Source organism: Chionomys nivalis, chromosome 8 (assembly GCF_950005125.1).
Source record: "Chionomys nivalis chromosome 8, mChiNiv1.1, whole genome shotgun sequence".
NCBI lineage: Eukaryota > Metazoa > Chordata > Mammalia > Rodentia > Cricetidae > Chionomys > Chionomys nivalis.
The window spans coordinates 81,304,687-81,323,701 of record NC_080093.1 but is presented as its reverse complement, the minus strand read 5'-3'; the positions used below and the strand labels follow the sequence as shown (position 1 = coordinate 81,323,701).

At 38.7% G+C, this 19,015-nt stretch overlaps 1 protein-coding gene across 5 annotated transcripts in view; it reads right to left on the bottom strand.

Annotated features, from left to right (window-relative positions):
- Nucleotides 1-19,015, bottom strand: part of Sox6 (SRY-box transcription factor 6) — a 557,476-nt gene that overhangs the window by 164,463 nt on the left and 373,998 nt on the right. For all 5 annotated transcript variants that reach the window (XM_057777769.1, XM_057777768.1, XM_057777773.1 and 2 more), the window contains one exon: nucleotides 17,282-17,350. In XM_057777769.1, the coding sequence (XP_057633752.1) occupies nucleotides 17,282-17,350 (69 nt within the window). The remainder of the gene's footprint in view (nucleotides 1-17,281; nucleotides 17,351-19,015) is intronic.

Here is a 19,015-nt window from a genome sequence, read left to right as displayed (position 1 = left end):
TACTGACTGTTAATTTGGGATACCCTCCTTAATAAAATGGGGAGCAAGCTTAACTTAATTGACACATGTTAACTGTAAGCGTGATAGAATGTTTTTGGCTCATTTCTGAACACTACCTTATGTTTGGCTATGGGTCTCTGCATTTGCTCCATCAGTTGCTAGATGAATCCTCTCTGATAATGCTTGGGCTAGGGTCTAGTCTATGAGTATATAGAATATCATTAAAAACCTGTAGACATTTTTCATCATCTTATGCATTTTAATCTCGAGCAAATATGGCTTGGTCAGCTTAAGTGGATTCCAACATTTACTCCTAGAGCGTTCTTTATCATATAAATCACAGTCATTCTGGGTAGAAAGCAAGGTTCCTAAGGAAAAACCTTTGGGAGGAAATAGCTTCATAAAATAAATTTGGCAATGTTCCTTCTGTTGCTCTTTTATGGAATAATTTGAGGAGCATTGGCATTAGCAGTTCTTTGAAAGTCTGGTAGAATTCCACAATAAAACTATCTGTCCCTGATTATTTATAAATGTATTTATTTATTTTGGGGGGACTTAATAATTGCTTCTATTTCTTTAGAGGTTATACGTCTATTTAAATTGTTTGTTTGATCTTGATTTAACTTCAGTAAGGGGTATTTATTGAGACAATTGTCTATTTCTTCTAGATTTTCCAATTTTGTGGACTACAGGTTTTTAATGATATTCTGTATACTCACAGACTAGACCCTAGCACAATCATCATCAGAGAGGATTCATCTAGCTACTGACAGAGCAGATACAAAGACCCATAGCCAAACATTGGGTAGAGTTCAGAGAACCCGCAGAAGAGGGGAGGAAGGATTGTAGGAGGCAGAGGAATCAAGGACACCAGAAGAAAACCACCCACAGAATCAATTAAACAGGCTCATAGGTGCTCACAGAGACTGAAGCAACAGAGAGCCTATAAGGCTCTGGGCTAGTGTCTCTATATATGCTTTGGTTGTATAGCCAGGTGTTTTTGTGTGTCTCCTAACAGTGGGAGTGGGCGCGTCTCTGATCATTTTGCCTGCTCTTGGGACCTTTTACCTCTTACTGGGTTGCCTCAACCAGCCTTGATATGAGGATTTGTGCCTAGTCTTACTGTAACTTGTTATTCCATGTTCAGATGACATCCCTGAGAGGCCTCCTCTTTTCTGAAGGGAAATGGAGGAGTGGATCTGGGGAAGAGGGGAGGTGGTAGAAGGACTGAGAGGAGTGGAGGGAAGGGAAAAGGCAGTTGGGATATAATGTATGAAAGAAAAATAAATAAATTTTTAAAAAGTCATCTGAAAAAATAAAGGAAATGGCTTTTACTTTTTTTCTTCCCTGAGTCAAGTCAACATTTTCACACTCTTAGGTAAGGCCATCTTGCCATTTCCTTCAGAGTCACCCATACTCTAGCCAAAACAGTTAGGCATGAAGCTGTGGTTCTTCTGTCACACCTGCTAGTGCATTCACAAAGACCACTTCACTAGTCAAATGCCATCATTTGAATAGCTCCCAATTTCCTATTATGTCGCATAGAGTCTGCCATGTACAGTATAACACTGCTCCATGCAATGAGCATGAGGTGTTCGAGCTTGTGTCAAGAGTCCATATATGAAGGTTTCCGATTTTATGTTAGACATATTAAATGTAGAAAGTATTGGGGGAGACTTTTAAGCACATCTATTGTGAGTACTCTGTAATTTATTTCATATCATAAACCCTTACTTTATTCAGAGTCTGGAGAGGTCTCCAGTTACAGTAACCTAAAGTTTACAGTTTACAATAACCCAAAGAACTGGTAATCCCTGCTTTAAGAATGTAAAAAAACAATTACGCATCAAAAGATGTCATTTCTCCCGAGTAGCCCTACCTTTATAATTTTCTATGTTCCCATACAAACACATTGAAACTAAACAAGCACGGCTGGAAGGTTCTAATACAGAAAAGAACACTCCTCTGCATTAAAGATCAGTAGTCAAAAAACAGGACCAAGTGTGAAAGATGCACTTCTTCAGTTTTCCTTTCTGCTGAGGCATGTGCAGAGTTTATCTGTCCTGGTGTAAGGCATTTGTCCCCATTGCACAACTGACTGATACATAAGTAGAGGGCATAGTACAACTCCAATGAAGATAAAATGGCCTAGTGTAGAGTCCTGATGATGACACGAACAGAGCAAAGAAAAATATACAACAACTTCCCACTTGCACCCTTTAACAATAAGAATCCCTTTGAGACAAATGAAAGATTCAAAGCCTGAACTCCACAGAAAATGCTGCCATAAAGACCCCTCCACATTTGAGGCCAGTGCTGTCAAAAGAAAAGGTTCACAGAGTGTCCAGGGGTACCACTTAGTAAATAGTTTAAATTCCTTCCACTTGAGACAGAAATCCCAAGTATATTGGCCTCTCCCCTCCCCCTCTATTGAATTAATATTCCATGATATACACCAGGACTACTGAGGGGCACACCTCTCTTCAAACAGCAGAGATCAGCAAATGGTTATTTCACAGAGAATAAAAATATACCCTTGTAATTTTAATATGTGTTTATGTTTTTTTAAAAAAATCTTGTGGCAGACCCATGTTAATAAACCTTGAGTAGTGAAAAATATAAAATAGTGGCTAAGCAGAGAGAGTAATTAGCCTTTAGCATCCTCTTCCTTCGAGAATGCTTCCTCCTGTGTTAGTCCTTTTGAACAGCTCCAGCCCTGGCTGCCTTTGTTGGGCTTGGAAATTGTTCACATATGAGAGAAATTAAGCCCTCATTTAACAGAGGCACATGCCTGTCAAGACCAGAGGAACAAAGACTAGTCCCTGGGGTCTGTTCAGCTCTCAGAGGCTGCCACTCATTCTGTTAGCAATGCTAACCCTTCACAGAATGTGCATAAAACCCAATGAATCATTTCATCTGCTCTGCGCAGAGCATAAGAGCCCGGCCAGTTTTCACTGTTTTTCTTGTACAACTTCACAGCTAGTTGGGAAGGAAAAAAAAAGCCTCCTATTGTTTGTTTTCAAAATGTAATAAGGCTTTTTTTTTTTGTAATGAAAATGTCCCAACATAAGTGGCCCACATAAGTGAAGAGGCGGTGTCTCCTCAGATTTCCTCCCACAGATCTTTCCCACGTGGATGGTTAATCTTGGCTCACTCATCCTGTAAAATGCCAATGCCTCTCACAGCTGGGTTTAAGCCCAGCTACAGGAGCCATTCCTGGCAACACTAAAATGGAAAGGCCTAGAACACCACAGACTTGCTATCCTATTCAAATTCAATACCTCACCTCTCAGGATACAAGGGTGATACATCTCTCAAGGCAGAGATGGCAAGAACTGCCTACTACCAGCTCTTTCCACTAGGAAAGCTCAACAGCCTTCTTAGAAGCTCAAGCAAATCCCCTTCCTGAATTCTCATTTCCCAGGATACACAATGCTCCTGGGGGGGGGGGGAGTGATGAGGCAATCTGCAGAGTGTTGCCTCTCACCCCATCCTTACTTACTCCTTTCCCTGACAATAAACATGGAGGCTGTGGAGAAAAAGTATCAACCATGCTTCAAGGATCTTCAGTTTACCAAAAGCACTGAAGGGATGGGCTATAGAAAAATAAAGATGTGTCCATAATTACTAAATGACTACTACATTTAAAAGTAAATTGCTTGTCTTATCTGTGTTATATGGAGAGAGAGAGAGACAGAGAGACAGAGAGAGAGAGTAAATATGCCAAAAGTTTGCTACAGCAGTGTTAATCTTTCAAGGGCTGTCAACTTCCATGCTTAAGATGCCCTGAACTCTGGAGTCCTAAGAACCTGGTAGCACAAGGACTTCACCCTAAGCAGCAGGGGACAAAAGCATGCCTGGATCTGATAAGTAAAACCAGATCTAGCCAATAGATATATGGCAAAGTCCTGTAATTAATGGGGACCATAAACAACCCATGGGAGCAGCGTGGCCACAGTTTCCCAAAAATCTGCTTCACTCATATCTACTTAGATAGCAGTCAGTTGTACACGGTACAAATGCCGTATGCAAGAACAGATAAACTGTAAACACGCCTCAGCAGAGAAGGAAGGAAGAAGTAGAAGTACATCAGACGTCTTCTCATTCACATTTATGTATCCTCCCCAGAGGGTCTATCAATTTTCAAATAGCAAATTGTTTTCACATTTAAAGCACAATCACAATCACATCCTGCAGGTCTTGACAGAGGCAGACATCAGAATGTGGCATCACAACAAAAATTAAATAACCCTTGAAAAAATAAAACAAAATTTATTTATTAAAAATGGCATTAAGGTGAACCGCCTAATAAGAACTTGGATTTGCTTAAATAGAACATTATATGGTTCTGTTTTAGATTCATCCCTAAAGCCCTGAAATATATTAGAATTTTAGTGAGTAATTACCCTATTTACTTCAAACAAAATGGGAAGAAATCGGAAAACCATATTAAGCACTGCCACACAGAATTTCAGAAATGAAATTCTCTTATATTTTCATCATACAAACCAATAAATAAATTGCAGTTGGAAAATTCATTGGCACCAGAAGATGAAACATAACTAGCTGCAAATGAAGAAATGGCCACAAGGATCCTTGTCTGCATTGTCGACACAGGAAACCTACTTCCAGGAAGCACATAGGGAGACCTGCCCTTCATTGACTGAACCCCACCCCACCCACCCCTAGGGCTAGACGAAGTTCCAATCACTTAACATCTCTAAATGAAAATGCGGCAGAGGATAAAAACAAGAGCACTGAGAGCTGCTGTTGCACATTCTGTATGCCACTGACGTAACACTTCAGTGGGATGTGTTGTAATTTCCTGCAATTAATACCTTGGAAAGCTGTGAATTTTTCTCAAAAATTGTAATATTTTACTTGTAACACTAAAATTAAGTTTGAGTCACCCTTTCCATTATGGATCCCTAGTGCCAGGAATTTGTCATTAGCGGCAAGATATGTTTGCTGTCCCCTGAAAGGAGGCATTTATGGTCCTCTTCCTAAATGAAGTTTTCTAAAAAGCCCCATAGACTGCATGTAGGTAGCACACATTGAAGTCTATCACAATGTCCCACAAAGGGATCTCAAGATTCTAAGATCTTCCTTGTTTTACAACAGAGGCATCCTTCTCTGTGAACATGGCCAGTGCTACTACGGTCAACATGGCATTTGTCCTCAAGATTTATTGGCAAGAATGCCCATGCCCTCTCCTTTCCTCTAAGGAGCCATATCCATTCTTTCACCCAGAATCACAGCTCCTTGGAACTTCAGGGGCAGGGTCTGGAAACCTTGTTCTAAACATCTGAAGGTCAAGTAGTAGGGCAGAACGAAGACCAGGCTGAATCCAAGTCTGGGTTTCCTTCTGCCACTGAGCAAATCTTTTGTCTCTGCCCTGATTCTATTTTGTCTCCAACTTGGGTATTCAGACACCCCATCAATATGGGAATAAGTTCTACAGAGAGCAGTGCAGTCACCATCGTGAATCCTTTTCTACAGGTGACAAAGTGATAGCTTGAAAGAGCCAAGAAGATTATTCAAGTGCATAAAATGAACTTGTTGTTGCAGGCGAAGTTAGGAGAATTAGTCAGAAACAGGTGCAGGAATCAGGAAAAATGTGCTTCAAACACTGGGAAAAACTTGACCTGCATATTTGCAAGCTATTTGGAGACTGTTTTCCTCTGAAAGTTCTGTGGAAGCAACTACAGGCAGTTGTCCTAAGAGGTGGGGATTACATATGATGAGGGCAGACACAGGATGACAAGATTGACAGCCAGTCTTTCCTGAAAGAGGAATGATGACATTAACCAGGCAAGCACTACCTTCTCTTCCAGGCTCTCTTGAGGCTTATTTTTATGTAACCTTATAAGATCGTACTTTTTTGCATTATTGTAGCCTGTGTTTCTTTCCAAGCAATAGTATACTATAAACATCATCTAAAATCATTAAAAACTGAATAGGCAATAAATTTAATTTAATACTAAAGATCTTTCAATATACATTTAATTTTTAACCAACATTTTTATATAAAAGCACTTAGAAAAAATTTAATTCTAAACTAAAAACAACAGATAACTTAAGTCTACTATTTAAACACATTTGCCTTAATGATTGTGTATAGGACTGGGTACAGAGAGGACATCACAAATCAGGGTTACTAGTTAGGGATTCATCTCACTATGAAGGACCAATGTCATCAATATGGCGGTCAAATCTTCGTCACAGAGTACAACTTACCCACTCTACAGACTACTACAGTCTGACCTCTCACCCACAAGAGATTATCCAGGGTTTAGGAATTCCAAAGATATCCTCCATCCTAAAATGGGGTCTGTGTGGGGCCTCTTGGAACCCAGTGAATCTAATGATCCAATCAGAATGAAGTCAGAAAAATCTCAGCAGAAACACAGCTGTGGTGTGGACACCCCACTGCAGAGTGCTGCTCTCTGCTCTTGCATTACAGACAGTCAGCAAGGAGCTGGAATTTCCCAAGTCGTAAAGTGCATGCTGGTTCCATCACTGTGATACTAATCTGGGCAACCTGATCCTCTAAGGCTAACCTCTATAACCTAGTAATTCATACTTCTAGAGCACAATTGCCATAGACAAATCCCAGGTCAGTAAATGGTGCCTCCACTTTATTTTGCTGCCACATGACACAGACACCTAGGGACACAGAGACAGCAGAAAGACTTCAGTGGAGTAGTATACAGATTTTCTTAAGCTACCACTAATTACAAAATAGCCATCTCAGAAACCAAATTTTCTGTTCCTGGACACTGGTGCTCTGATATCTGCCACTATACTATGTTTTCTCTTTCGAGCCACAGACCCTAGCATAAGGCTGCTCAGAGCTCAGTGTTTGTACTGAAGTGCAAGTCAGGAGAAGGAGGGCAGACATGATGACTGAGAAGAAGAAGCCCTTTCCTAAACAGACACCTGCCCGCCCTTCAGCTGGGCTCCCTTCTCTCGTGGAAGTTCCCAGTTTCCAACTGCCTCCCCAGGCTCCGTTCAGGCATAATAACCTCAGAGTACCCCATATTTAACTGATTCTTCAATGTTTACAAACAACTTCTGTCAAATCCAGTTTCAGAAACACTAGTAAATAATAAGAAATGTTTTGTTCACTTGGGACACTGTTTCCTGAAGTGACTACTGTGGAAAAGAAAACTGACATCAGTTTCAAATCTTTTTTTCCTTAAAATGAATATATATTCATTTATATATTTATATATAAAGATGATACATCAAAAAATATACTTATATGTTTATATTTAAAAGAAGATATATAAAAAGAAGATACTTTTATATAAGGAAGAGTCAATGCATGAGACAATTCTAGCACATAATGGGCCTAGCCTGCTTCCCATCAGTCTGTCCCAACAACAGTCAAGCTAGCCCAATGGAGAGCCTGCCACCATATTAATCTCAGCTACCGCTGGCAAGACATTCTAAGGGAAAATCCTTTCACTTAAATACACAGGTGACAACAGTCAAGTCTGCACTTACTGAGGATGGACTCTAGTCTCATTCTGATCTGGGAAATACGAAATTTCCTCCTTGAAGGGTCCAACTTACATTCTTAATGGACTGGGTGGTGGATGAAATAAACACAGGATCTGGCAAGAGACATTACAGGTTTTACATAATTTATTTTCTTTTATTTTTGAATAGGTAAAAATATTGGACTCTGGCCCTAATTTAGAGTGGGAATTACTATATATGAATTAAAAATGGTTACGTCAGGACATCCTCAGAACTCAGAGGGTATTCCCTTGTGTTCCATCAAGTCCCACACAGTATATCAATTTTTATTCCCCTCTTTCAAGCCTGGTATGCATACTGTTCAACTTCTTAAATTCTAAGTGTAGATATAACTCACAGAAGCCAGGCAAGGACTTGACTTATGGGAGATGGCACATGTAAGATTTATATCAACAACTTTATGTTAGACAAGGTCTTCCGTGTCTGGTAGCCATACTGCACAACTTCATCTGTGTTTAAAAAGCTATAAAATAAATTGGAAAGGTTCGTTTACTATCCTAATTTCTCAAGCACTATCGATCTGATAACAAGGCCTGTTTTAGTGTGAGAGCTAAGAATCGGACCCTGTTTTTCCAGAATAAAATACCCTGCTCCCTGGTGATCATCTCCCGGCAGCACTAATTCTCAGTTGACCATTTCTGCATGCCTGATAAGCCTTACTCTGTGACAATGGAAACAGCTCTCATTTGGCAACCAGAGGAAGTAGTTGTTCTTTCTTTGTCTCTAGTCAATATGAAGATAATAATTAATTACAGTGTTACATAATGATTATCTTATATTCACATTACTAATTTGTAGGTTCTGAATGCACATGTGTGTATCTACAAGGAATTACATATGTGCACTTGCAAAATATGCCCATACCGGCTTCTCTTCTAAGAGATCTGAAAGTATCCCTGCACCCATCATCCAGGAGCAGCACTAATGATAGCATGGACACAGATACTAGGCATGGGCTTCCTTAGGGCCTTTTACAGTTTTCTCTAACCTCAAAACTACTGTAAGGTACCATAATCATTCTAGGGATTAGGAAACGCAGGCCTATGGATCTAAAGTAACTTGTGTCTCAGCTAATAAATAGTAAAACAGACTACAAAACTAATTATTGACTGGATTGGAGCCTGCATCCTGACTCATTGATCTCCAAAATCTGTACCAGTTGCCCGAGTTCTAACATAGCATGCCTGAATTCAGATTGGTTGCTTTGTGGGCAGGAATCTAGATTTAAATGTCCCTAGACTTCTGTGTTTGTCAAGGATGTTAAAGTGTAGTCAATTTTATAATTTTAAACACTTTAAGAAAACAACAAGTAATGAGCTGAGGATGTAGCAGAGTTGGTAAAGTTCTTACCTAGCATAAACAAAGCCCTGGGTTGATCCCCAACATCAAATAAACAAGGCCTGGTGACTCATGCCTGCAATTCCAGCACTCAGGAGATGAAAACAAGAACATCATTGTCATCCTCAGTTATACTGGGAGTTCTAGGGTAGCCTGGGCTACCTGAGACCCCACCTCAAAATTAATTAACTAATTAAATAAACAGAATTTTGGATGAGTACATATGTGAATATAGTATTGTGATTGATATACATGCATATGTGGTATGCAGTTGCATATATATATATATATATATATATATATATATATATATATATCACAGCAGGGCAGAGTGTCCTGCTCTATCTCTCTGCGCCCTACTCCCTTGAGACAGGGCATCTCAGTGAATTTGGAATTTAGCTGGTGACCAGCAAGTCCCAAAAATCTTCCTGTCTCCATCACTTACAAAGCTAGATTTCAGGCATGAGCATGTCCACATCCAGCTTATAATGTAGATGCTGGGATTTGATCTCAGATCTTATGCTTGTTGAGCAAGCACTGTTACCTGCTAAGCCATCTATCCAGCCCATAAAGAATATGTCAGAGCGAGGAATAGTTCATGTTGCTGGTTAAAATAATATGTTTAGAACAATACTGAAAATAAGCCAGGTAGTCTCTGAAATATCACTAAATGTTTTTTGTCTCTTTTTATAGACCATATCTCATTTTTAAATGTACTGTCTCCTAAAACCATACATCTAACACCATCATTTTCTTGTGTTCCTATATACTGCTACAAAAATTAAAAGTCAAACTACCAAAAAAACTAGCCACAGTTATTTACTTCATATACAGTCTGTTTAAGGTTGCTAGGAAGCTAAGTGTCTGTGACCAAAGATAAAAGTATATTTTAACTACTCATTTAGTTTTTAATCTATATCCCAATCCTCTACACTTTTGGATGGATAGATAGACAGATAGATTGATAGATGGGTGGATGATGGGTGGGTGAGTGGGAGGGTGAATGAATGGCTAGATAGTTGGATAGAGAAAGCAAATCTAAGCAACTTAGAATTCACATTTAAGTGTGTAATCCATATTACCATGTACAGGTCAACACTTCTAAATTCTTATTATAATTATACACAAAGAACTTTTAGGCTTGCCCATGCTGGGACTGTACCCTAACTGAATAATTAAATCAAAGTGTTTGACATGGGCATGAGATGTTAGTACTTTTAGAAGTCTTCCATGTAATGACAAAGTGCAAACAAGATTAAGAACCACTAACATGTAATCTCTATTAAACTAAGCAGGAAACTCTGTCCCTGCTGGCTAGCTTCCACCATGCCAGAGGGTGCTATTCAGGCTCCTGGAAAAGCCACCAATGGTCTAACCCAGTACTGGACCTTGCATGCTATAATACCGACATGCTAGGCAATATGTAAAATAGTGGCATGATTATTATGGAGTAATAAACTTCTATCTGATTGATTTTGAGGCTGTTATTATAAACCAGGTCAAAAGTCCTTGACAAAGAAGGTCATTGAACCTAGTGAGGAAACTTAGCATTGTTTTGTTAAATGGCCATGCTGTCAAACTGCCTTCTAAGTATTTATTTATATTCATATATTTTTGCTGCTCTCAACTTTGGTCAGAGAAACTTATTTTTACAGTGGGCAGTCTCTCATAACTGGTCAAAGTATTGACTATCAAGGACGGAGTGCTCAGATTCAATAAAGTATGTGTTTTTTAAAAAAAATATTCTAGAAGGAAATAAATAAGCAAATAATCAGAGGGGATATGTGGTGGCCCATGTTCTTAATGGTAGCACTCTGAAGCCGAGGCAGAAGAATCACTGCGAGTACAAGGCCAGTATGGGCTGTGCAGTGAGACTTCATCCCCAAAAAAGACAATAAAGAAAAGAAAATATATATATATTTATGTTATTGCATTATTATCATATACCCCTATCTCTCTCTAGTCTCTCTCTCTCTCTCTCTCTCTCTCTCTCTCTCTCTCTCTCTCTCTCTCTCTCTCTCTCATACACACACACACACAAATGAGGATGATGAGATTAACTCAAGACTTATACAAAACTACACACTCGGTGTAAAGAGGACCAAGAAACAAACAGAAGAAAGTGACCTTCTTCTTATAAGACCAAGTCAGCGTTGTGTGATGTCACCTGCTGATAACCACCAGAATCATCTTGCCCACTGGGAAGCTTCGTGCCCTACCTAGGAGGTGAGGAGACTTTCTAGAACTTTAATATCAAGTAAGAAGCAAAGCCTCTGGCTTCCATGAATTTTCAGAATCTCTGATTTGGGAAGCTGGAGATCTAGGATCTGAGAGGTGAACAGGTCTGATGAGATAGGGATGTGTAGACTAGACAGGGTAAAGGAGGGAAGGAACACACACAGGAAAAAACAGACTTAGAACCTTCAGTTCTCCCCTGCCTAGCAGCTTTGCACAGGCCACATTTGGAAAGTAAGTAACTAGTGCATTAAGTCTGCAGAGCATCTTATAGGATCTTGTCTATGCTCTTCTTATTTCTAGACTCATTCAAAACTAAACAATCTAGAGTGATTAATGTATAGTTTTAAACCACTTTAAGACTTTGTCATTTTAGCTTTTATGGTCCTTGCAATTTATAAATTACAGCAGCTTTACCTATTCTTTATAATCTAGAAACTTCATTATTAAAATGTTTCAAGCAGGCTATAGAGCATCTATCATTACTTTAAAAGTTAATTATATTACAGAAAAGAAATAATTAGATTTGCATTTTTATCTTGGTTTTAAACTTCCAAAGAAGATCACCACAGCTTGCCTGTGGGCAACTGAAAACAGCACACAGCAGAGAAAGAGAGAGGAGAGAGGGTCTGTTTTTCTTGGCTAATTCATGATTGAAGATAGAATTACAAGATATTTTAAGGGCTTGCTGAAGCTGGGGGCTAATCCTAGACTTCTAAGCTTTGTTTATTTCATTGCAATGGCAAGAGACTACCAGACACATGTACAATGCCAATAGAAGTATCAAATTGCTTTCGATGGATTTATTTGCTTCTTTCCGAGGCTTTTGGAAGGAGATCCATTACCGATCGATACCACACAGAACCAGACTGTTTGCTAGAGCCCAAAGAGGAGCCCTGTAATTGCCTTCTGCTTCTCAACCCTAAATGCAGTTAGAAAAGAGATGCAAACCTAAGCTGGCCTGAGAGTGGAAGCCAGCTCTCAACAGTGCTCTGCTCTAGCCATCTTGGAAAGACAATAAATAGAAGGCCCAGCTCTTAAAATTAGAGGTCAATTAGATACTTAATGATGAAGCATATCCTTAAATATATATCTATTATTTTATGCTGGCAAAAAATTAATTAACCAGGTCAAGCAGGCCATGAAGGCTAATGTACAAAGCAATTATTTCTGATCTCTAGACAACTATTTCACATACAAAGGTAGTCCTTTATCCTGCTCAGCATATACCTGAAATGTCTGCAGTTAATCATGCTGAGGGAAGCCACAGGCAAAGTTTAGCTCAAAGCCAGAGGCTGCCTCAAACCACCATGTTTGATTGCTTAAGATAATCATGTTCTTGTTTAGAGTATTTGTATATCTTTGATTAACTCACAGGGGAAGGAGAACACACATTTACTGGTGTTCTACCACACAAGTAATGTGCACATGAAATACAATGACAACATGTAGGAATAACTAAACTAGAAAATACTAGATATGAAAATACTAAATATTCATGTGCTCCTAATAAAAGAATAAATCTTTCATGAAATATAGCTGAAAAACAATTTGGGTCCTACAGCAGTTAAAAGAGAAGCTTCTAGCATAACAAAGTCTCTGGAAAGAAACAGCATGGCACTTGTTTCTGGTTCTCTATAGATTGAGTTCCAACCTAACATGTATCTGAAATGATGGATGTGGGCAAGCAATATTTGGATATTTATCATAAAATAGAGAGATAATGATCCAAGTTTCCCAGTTTTACTCAAGAAGATATGTTGCATGAACTGACATCAGCTCTTCCTGTCCAGAAAGGCAAGCACCTGAGGAAACCCCCAGCAGTCAGTTCATCCATAGGAGACTATTCTTTAGTCAGTCTTGAAGTCAGACCACTTGATTGACTCTATACCCTAGTCTGAAAAGACTTTGATAATTGGGTAACTCCATACATCTGGGGAAAAGTAAGGATTTTTTTTTTCACAAAGTTATTTGAATGAGCTGGACTCTCTTGCAAAGATGAAATTGCAGCATGAGATGCCATCGTTAAATGTAATCCTATGACAGGGTGCAGGTGCCACAGTATAGGATATTGTATCCATGAAGAAGGACTTCTCTGATTCAAACCTAAGATATGGCCAAATGAGACTAGATGAAGAAATGCATAAGGAAATCAAGGTATCTAGATTTATAACATGTTTTTCCATCTAATAAAGCCTTCCCTTGACGAGTTGATTAAAACACTATAACAACAATTTGATACATCAAAAGTGAGTTTTGTATGTCAGTTCACATAACTCAAGAATAAAGTGCTTCAGAACACTGGCTGAGGTACCACCGTGCAGCTCTTAGGCAAGGTGGGTTGGAATGATTGAAGCCAGTATCTTCCTTTGGAAGTACAGCATCAAGAAACAACATTGGCAAGTAGGAAGATCCACATTTCATGAGCTCTTAGCTTTACATTTTATGGTCATGCTGTCCTGGGAATATAAATCATGCCTGACTTTTCCTGGGTTCCATTGAGGAGATTCACTTAGTATGTAACAACTTCGAGGGGCCACCAGCTCCCCCGAAGACACAAGTGGATTTGAGTTCACCAGGCAACAGCATCTGTTAACATTAAACTGTGTTAATTATCATTTAAGTTATTATCCTGAGTTTTTTTAAATGGTAAACATTAGATCAAGAAAACTATTTTAAAAGTTCACGAAATCATTCATTATATTTTTTAACTCTATTTACACAGTCTTAGAAGAATCTTTTTAAAAGTATAGTTAGAATCCACCAAGAAAAATTATGATATTGATATATATGTATGTGTGAGGATATATATATAGAGAGAGATAATTTTTTCTTTATATTCTTCCTCTTTGTGCATATAGATATATATAAATATAAAGGAAAAATTATCTCAATTGCACATATAGGTTCTGAATGATTACAAAGAAAATTCCACTTTTATAATACCATCTCAATAATGTCTTTTCCTAATTCTAATGAAAGACCATGGTTTTCATTTTGGGTAAATCATTGAAGTTTTCATTTGTTGCTCTTAAAACAGGTCCAGATGTGTTTGTATGCAGTTGTTAAGAGAGTTTAGACACTTTTCCCTTTCTGCTAAAGCCTGCCAATTGAAAAACAAATTAGCATACTAAATTAGAATAATGTCTTGAATATAGCAACTTAATACCTACATCTGATTATGAGGGCAATTCTTGCTGAACGTGTGGGCTAACAGGTTCTAAGACTCAAGATTGTAGAAGGTTAAAAGTGTTAAACCTTTCAAATTGCTTTTGGAGTCATGGGAACTTTACAAAAAGCAGTTAAGCTGGTCTTTAATCCCAGAGCTAGGGAGGCAGAACTGTTGATCTCTCTAAATTCTAGGCCAGCCTGGTCTACTGTCTCAGAAAAAGAAAACATTAAAGGGCTAGATTTAATTTTTAATCATCTGGTTAGTTTTGTTTAAGATGGAAACATATTTTCCTTTGTGTGATTTTTTTAAAAAAAAGTATTATTGAAGTAATTTTTAATCTCACATTTTCCCTCCAAAAGTACATTAAAATTAACCCAACTGTAATCTTATAAATAAGATTATGTCTATGGCTGGTGAGAAACTATCTTTAAAAATACAGCTAACTCATGTTCTCTCCCAAAGAACTAGCTGAAAGGTTGAATATCAAAACTTGCTTTGTAAGTGTCAGAGATAAATATGTTTTGTGCAAGGAGTGTTTTCAGCATTTGAAATATTCTTAGAATGGTCTCCCGCTGATAAGATAAGTGCTGACAAGATAGGTCAGGTAGCAGGAGCCCAGGACAGAAGGAACAGTAAACATAAGTCTTACTGTTCTCTTGTTTTGAAAAGCACGGATTCTTGTTAGAAAGAAATCTAGATCCCTAAAATGAGTCTAACACTGACGTTGTGTACCTTAGCTGTTTTATAACTTGATTTCTGAGTTCAATTGCTGATTAGATTTTTAAAAAATTAAATTATTAAAAATGTGTCAAAATTAGATAATTAAAAATCTATTAGAAAACGGTTTATATTCTCTTTGTGTGTATGTGTGTGTGAATGTGTGTGTGTGCATGCGCACATGTATATTTGAGTGGATACATATGTGGAAGCATGCATATACGTGTATTGCATGCCTGTGGAGGCTAACAGTCAACCTTGCATGCTATTTCTTGTGCACTATCCATCTTATTTTATTAAGATAGGGTCTCTCATTGGCCTAGAGCTACTACTGAGGCTATATCTGGTTGGCCAGCAAACCCTAGGAGTAAACCTGTCTCTGTTTCCCCAGTGCTGGGATTCTAAGTAGGGTTCTGAGAATGGAACTTGGTTCTTTATGCTGCATGCCAAGCATTTTACCAGCTGAGCTACGGGATCTCTATCTTCTTAAAGTGAATATTCAGATTAATATTTTAAGATTGTGTCCCATATTTATTTAAAACACATCAATTTCATTTTACAACAATGAAACCATATGTAATTAATAACTATACTATTTCATAAAAATACTACTAACTGACAGCTATTCATCTGAGGCTTTCAGGAGCATGGAAAGATGCCAATCAAGACTGTCAGTTGCATAAATAACATTGGATGAAAAAGCAGAATATATTAGAAATACATAAATACATACCCTTATAGGAGAGTCCAGAAAGGGAACTAACTTATCATGTTACTTAACACCCCTGAGTTCTTGGAGAAAGCTAGAGAAACATGTAAGAAACCACAGACTAAAAATCTTAACCCCAGGAGTAGGAAACACACTGGAAACTTTAATAAGTGCAGACAAGGGGACACCTGGATAGCCATGTAATTAAGGACCTCAGCATGAGGCATGAAAGAGATGAGAAATTATTCCCAGATTTAATTGTGAAGTCTGACCATCAAAATGCAAAAGACATTCTACCTTGATTTTGAAATGTGGATTCGAATATAGAATACAGAATTGGGACAAAACCAGACATCACATTCCAGCTAAATCCTCAAAGTGAAGTTGCCAAAAAAAAAAAAAAAAAAGCTAAATTGAAGAGAGGTACCTCTTCAGACACTGTTGGAATTTTCAATGTAGTCACCATACCCAGAACACTAAGAATGATTAACAAAATGAAGGAAAGGTCTAAGTTAAAATCACTGGCATTCATCAATACAGTAGAACTATGAGTTTATGTCACTGGTGCTTTGGGAGTGCAAGAAGGCACTCAATATATGTGTTCAGCCTCAGTAAAGGTGCTGAGAAGCCTCAGAAGACACTGACTCAGCTATAGTGGGCTAGATTCCAGCAGATTAGAAAATACAACAAACAAGAGAAGAATTCTATGGTTGGCTAAGTATAGCTCTAGGATGAATGTTCTGCAGGTTAATCTAGACAACCAGTGCCTTATTCTAGCACTTTCTACAATTCACACTTAGGTTTCTATTCAGAAATAGAAGGCATTCTCCCTACCTATCTGAAAGAGCTGTTAGTTGATTTAATCATTAAGTGTCTAAAGTAACAACATAAATCAGACCATCACTTTCCCTTCGCAGACCCTATAACGAACTGCACATTTTTATATTTCCACTAGAAAAATAAATAAATAAAAATAATGACTTGACTTCTCCCAAATAGGTTACAATTATTCAGAACTATTTTTTTTTCCTGTCTGGATTATAAGCTCCTTGAAGACAGGCCACTGTTCATTTCTCAGTCTGTTTTCCTTAGCATCCAAAGACGGTGCAGCTAGAACTTGCTAAAAAAGAAATTAATACCAGGCTTTTCCCAGATTCTTCTCAGAATTGACCCAACCAGTCCTAATGAGGAAATAAAAGTAATCTTCTCTCTGTGACCTCATTACATAATAAAACACAAAGCAGAAAGTGGCTTTTAGCAGTGAAAACAGCCATCTATGTATGCTGCCTTGGAAACCAGGAAGTTTTAGCTTGGTGGCATTAGGACAAATAGAAGAAGGCAGGGCTGAAAGGGTGGGTAAGTGTATTCTGCTCATATATCATACCAGAGAATGCTGTGACCACCACCTGGCTGTCCCCTTGGACAACAACTGTGTACTGCATCATCCTTGAATAACAGACACACTGGCACTGTTGATAAGACAGTCGTGCATTTACAACACCTTAAATTCCATTTTCAAGGAGAAGCACATTGGGTAATCAGATGAGGTAATAAAACACACTGACCTGGATCTGTTGCTGCAGGAGATTAATCTTGTGCTGCTGCTGGAGAAGTTGCTGCTGTTGTCTTGCGATCTATCAGAAATAAAGTTTCATTAGGTTAAAATGAAATGCTTTGCACCTTTGCCATTACTTCCACGTCTCTCCTACCACTGCACAAATGCTTTACTGCTCCTCCATATAAAAGACTCCCTTTGGATGGAGGCAGTGCGACCAGAGCGGAAAGGAGGAGGTTCTGAGCCAATGGGGTGCTCCTACTTTACCCAGAGGTGCAAACTACAGTCTTGTGCTCTAACTGAAAACAAGCTCCTCAGTTTACATTGACTGGTTGGAAACCACAGAACTTTGGAAACTAGATCCTTCCAGAATAAAACAGGAAAACCCTGACCGCTTTTGTCCAGAGGTTAGCCTGGCTGGGAAAAGTAAAATCTGCAACAAAGGGCTTCCTAATGTGCCACTGGTCTATTTATGTCATTTGACCATGGTACACTAACAAATATTCTCAGAGGGACATAAAAACATAGTAAATAGTAAAACAAAAAAAATAGCTTTTTGGATGGCATTCTCTGACCTATAAAGCATTTTCAGGACAGCGATGCACTTGTTCTATTATATAGGATTTGCATGCACTTGTTCTATTATACAGGATTTGCATACAGGTATTATAGTTCCTTGCTTTACACAGCAACCAAACTCAGCATCTGGAAAAGTTATCTGGTCTATAAAAAGAAATACTAGTCATGAAATTCAAACTCTACTGGAGATCACATCTGCCCCTTAGGATGGCAAAAGACTTCCATAAGAAGCAGGCAGAGCTTGCTGCCTAACTAACCAGGAGTCAGAGTTCAGGTGCTCCCTGTCTGCCCACTCACTGCCCACCTTACAACTGACCATAGCCTTAGGCTCTAAACAGGATTCTTCCAGAGCATGAACTGTGAAACAAGGAGACATGGAAAGCCCAAGAGCATAGCACCCAGAAAGACATAATTCCATAGTGCTTGTGATTAAGAGTCCCTCCTTCTACCTATTTCCAAAAGCCGGGATTCTAGACAAAGCTGTGTTGGATGTGAAAATAAGTGCGGATGGCTCCAGTCCCCACCCGTATACCTCCTCCTGTCACCCTCCCTCACCTAGAACCCAGGAAATACCCAAGCATCCGGCACATGACAACACAGAGGGAGACTTCCTGATGCTGTTCCATGGTTTCTGATGACAGCTGCCTCAAACTGGAAATATAATGTTGGGGCCTCTAAGTGACTCTAGTTTGAGATCTGGGATTTCTCTTCCCTAGAGCTTACAGTCCAACAAAAACAGTATTTAACCAGGTTAGGATGGACTTGCTAACACTCAAATCAGAAATGAACCACTCACTCTGTAGCTCTAGGTATGGACACTGGAACCCTTGACTATTTATTTCCTCTTAGCAAGCTCGTGAAACACCAGCAGGCATCTAATATTGATGGTCCCTCGTAAATGATGAAGTGCTGCCTAGAAATGCATCGGAAACACCACAGCGCAATTACCATCATCCACTCTCCACACATGGGTTTGACACAGTGAAGTATGGTACATAGGCACCATGTGGCTCAAACTCGGAATTTTATTTGCCAATCGGTTGAGCTACATGCTCGCTTCATTGAGCATGACAACCTAGTTTTAAGTGTCATTTAATTTTCATTTTGGAATATAATTACAAAGTGTTCACTGTAAGATATCACTCGTCTGCAAATGTGTCAAGAT